Here is a 4204-nt window from a genome sequence, read left to right on the forward strand (position 1 = left end):
AATTATTAATAGGTATCAGCCAATTTGTACAATGAGACTTCGGTGTTATCATTGTATTCCTGCATTGTTCCTCCCCACAGAGTCGAGAAGATCATAACAGCAAAGGGGAAAGATGAAGGGCTGCCTTAACTGTTTCCGCAAAAAGGAAGAAGGTATGTAACCTATGATTTATGTATCTAGTATGCATATACACTTGTGTGATGTTTGGCCATTCTGGCTCTATTGGTAGTGAAGCTACGCAGAGTTACTGTAGTTTTAGTCTTTTGCATACATTGTGTCCATCTTTATTTCAGGCATCTATTTGTACACTATCCTGTCTGTTTGTTTGTTTGGCTAGTTGATTTAACCCTAAATAACCCAGAAGAAAGCTGCAATATTCAGGAATCATCCATAAAAAAGCAAGCTACAATTGATATACTAGTATTAGATAAACCACATTATATTTATTAATACGTAATGTAGGATCACAAGCCCCCCTTAGTATCTTTACAACCAAAAGGTACAGTGACAATTTAGGTATGTGTACCAACATCCAACAAAACATTGCGGGATATCCCTCAATACATAGACTTTGGTACGCGTCACTGTAGCTTTTGAGTTGTAACTAGACCTTGGGATCCAACATTACATGACCTTTTATATCAATTTCAGCTTTTCTTTTTTGCACCTTTACTGGCAGTAATACATACTTTGTGTGACAGAGAAAATGTTTGATGAATATAGCTAGGCTACGGCTACCCAAGGGACTGTACGATATTTACCGGGGGGGAGGGCCGTTCGTCTGAGGGGGGAGGGCCTAGGAAAAAAATTTTGAGCCGGGGGGAGGGCCTAGGAAAAAATATTCTAATTTGGGGGAGGGCCTAGGTAAAAATTTTTTCCAAGATCCCTTTTACTCTACAACGTTTTTATACATTTCCAAAACATTATTAACGTCTGTCCCATACATATCGTAGCGATTTGCCGGTCATTGGAATCGGCAGAATTTTACGCTCCAATAATATCCATCCCTATTATTATAAATGTATTCGCCCAAATCTCCCACAGTCCTCTTCAAAATCTTGCATTTTCGCCAGGATCGGCGAAACTGGACTACACAGCCAAATTACATGGATTAAAGTCGTGTCAATCGCGGCTATCAAAACAATACCGATCAAAAATGTAGGGAAGGCTTGTCGGAAGATTTTGATAATTAATTTTCGCCGTTCAACACACCCTTCCCAGTGGTGTGCGCGCATCGGCAAAGGTGACCCGCTGGTCCCGGCTCGCAACTCGCTCAAACTTCTTGGCGTGGATGTCGGATGTCGACGGATTGATTTGGTATTTTTTTTAAAACCAAGAACTATTTTAACATTTATATCTATGTCCCTCCAAAGTTAATTGAAAACAACACGTAAACTTGGCAATATTGTTTCCCTGTTTGTAATAAAATAATTTGACGCGGAAGAAGTTCGTGGACGAAAGGTAGGCTAGATTTATTTCGATTTAACTGACTGACCGTAACGTTACTGACTTAAGTAGCTCGATGTACCAGCGAAATTTGTGCTGCCAATTTTGCACCTCAACATGCAAAACGTGGGTTGAAATTCAAAATTTTTCCGGGGGGGGCAAAAAAAGCCGGGCTTACTCGGGCTCTAGTGGCGCCTGCGGTGCAATGGCTCGCGCCTTCGGCGCTTCATGCGGGGAAAATTTTCAATCAAAATCTCGTCCTCCCCATACGAAATTTCACTCTCTATGATTCACGCCTGGGGGAGGGCCTAGGAAAAATTTTTTGAGCCGGGGGGAGGGCCTAGGAAAAATTTTTTGACCTGGGGGGAGGGCCTAGGAAAAATTTCTTTACGCTACCCCCGGACGACCGGCCCCCCCTCCCCGGTAAATATCGTACAGTCCCCAATGGCCATAAGACCTCACAGAATATACATCATGCAGATGAATTTTTTACCTATCTAGCATGTGTGCTGTATCAGTTTAGGATTGTTTGTCTGTGCCTCTCTTGTTACCATAGTAGATAATTGGAGGAAGTAATGACAATGGCCTGCAAAAATTAGTGAAGGCACATTTTGAAGATCACCTTGTGGACTCTCTTATCATCAGAAATCAATGGATAATTGAGGACAGGGTATTGTTTGCATTTGACACTCGCGTGTTGTCAAAAATTTGTGTCAAAACAACATTAATCATAGAAAGCATAACTGTATATAAGAAAAAGGAATGAATTTACAGACAAAATTGCAAGGGTACTCAACCAAGGTATACCATCTGCAAGTTTCACAATCACTGGATAAAAACTGAAGATTATTTGACACTGTTTTGAAAATGACTAATAGAATGATCAAGGCATGAAAATAGAATGACAGTTTGAGAAATTCTTGTGTTGAAATGCTCCTGGAATGATTGTTGAATGCAGCCAAAATGCGACAGTGCCCGGTGAAGCGAGTAAGTCTTTTGTGTGTGTTAATAATTGCATGTCGTAATATTTCATTGCAGAGGTGGAGAGGAAGATTAGAACGAATGACTTGGAGTACAATAAACAGTTCGGCTATGCGGTAAGATTATTGTCCTTTATTGTGTTTATCAGTACTTTCGTCACGCTACCTGTGCGTTTGACATACCTTAGCAACATGATAGATTATTATTGAAGTCATATTTGATAATTGGCAGTGTCCCCGATAGAATTCAGAAACTGATATGATTCAAAATATAAAGTCATAGTGTCCAAATTGTTCCCAGAGGCTAATTGCTTACAACATGTACGGTCCTAAGAAATGATATCAGACACTGAATCAGACATTAACGTATTTCAATTCCATCTTTATCTGAAATGTGTCAGAAATATGACAGCATCATTGTAGACTATCTTTATACGTGTTAAAGTCATATTTGCTCAGTATCACTGGAACTGTCATACCACATTTTTATGACCTCACAAACTATTTTGTTTTATGTTCAGATTTTCAGATTATGTTCAGAACACCATTAGCCCATTGGCTTGTCGTGATAGTAAGACATAGATATACATTACAATATTTTGTGTTTCTTATTCCAGAGTAATTACATCAGCACATCAAAGTACAATGTTTTCACCTTCCTGCCTATCAACCTGTTTGAGCAGCTGCAAAGGGTGGCAAACGCTTACTTTGTGATCTTGCTCATCTTGCAGGTAAGTACAACCTCCCCTCCTCAGTTCAGGAGAGGACAATGTACATTCTGAAACTGTGTAGAGTATTTTGCATTTTCTTGTATATTTTCTGTTTTGGCATTGACTTTCTACATTGTATATCCAGCAAGAGCCAACAATAAATTATAACTTGGCATGACCGAGTGTTCTAGGCAGCGTCTGTCTTTTTGTCATTTGATAAAATTTTTCTGCTTGTGAATTTTGCCCAATCCGTCATATTTGATATGGACAAAAATTGGTATGTAAATGTGGAATGAGACGTCATTAAACTATAAGTCTACCAGCAAGATTTGCCTCTCAATATGCAGGAAATTTCAGAGAGTCAAGATTTCAAGTTTTCCCATGGGGAGCTCCCTTGACCATACCCCCAGACCACCATAGGATTGTCTTGCCTTCACCACTCGACTGGTTTTGTCAAACAAAATTGAGATGACAGAAAAAAATTCAGGCTGGCTAGAACATCGGCATGACCTAATACTAACTTGAAGGAATACTCAGACAAACTTATGATCTGTAGCCATAGCCTGAGGAATGTGAGGAAGTTGAAGTTAGGGGTTGTGTTAGGGAGATTGATGACGTTGTTACCATGTTACAACTGTCATCCATTAGTGTAAAGACAAGCCATATAACAAGATTATGAATGTATGAAAGTTTTGCGAGTCGTCCGCAGGGAAATTGTGTAAAAGCGTGCCATAACTCAGTACTGTCTGCAGGATTCTCCCTGCAAGGGCTCCCTAACAAATTTTATGCTGCATAATTGTTGGAACCAAATTTTCTGTCTGCTAACATGCACCATAATCTATGGCCCTGTCAGTTGGTATTATGTAGTGCAAGTGTTAAGCGATCCATATAGATCAGTGTATCCAGTCTGGGAAGGTTAAAGTCCTGCCTGTGCAGGTTGTGATGGATTTCAATAGTCCTTTCAGATGGGAAGTAAAGCCTGCATGTAGAGGGGCTTCAGGCAATAGCCTCAAGTGTCAAACCTCCACACATAAAAGAACCCAACTCACTTATCAAGCCAAAACAAAG

General features: G+C 39.9%; 1 protein-coding gene across 2 annotated transcripts in view; it reads left to right on the forward strand.

Annotated features, from left to right (window-relative positions):
- The window catches only part of LOC109466136 (phospholipid-transporting ATPase ID-like), a 29772-nt gene that overhangs the window by 5557 nt on the left and 20011 nt on the right, over positions 1-4204 (forward strand). The window contains exons 1-3 of one of the 2 annotated variants that reach the window (XM_019763779.1): positions 49-152; positions 2485-2543; positions 3044-3157. In XM_019763779.1, coding sequence (XP_019619338.1) covers positions 113-152; positions 2485-2543; positions 3044-3157 — 213 coding nt within the window. In that variant the 5' untranslated portion in view covers positions 49-112. Of the gene's footprint in view, positions 1-48; positions 153-2484; positions 2544-3043; positions 3158-4204 lie in introns of those variants that run through there. The other variant, XM_019763782.1, reaches the window with a different exon arrangement.

This window comes from Branchiostoma belcheri, unplaced genomic scaffold (genome assembly GCF_001625305.1).
Source record: "Branchiostoma belcheri isolate BF01 breed outbred unplaced genomic scaffold, Haploidv18h27 scaffold16, whole genome shotgun sequence".
Taxonomy (NCBI): Eukaryota; Metazoa; Chordata; class Leptocardii; order Amphioxiformes; family Branchiostomatidae; genus Branchiostoma; species Branchiostoma belcheri.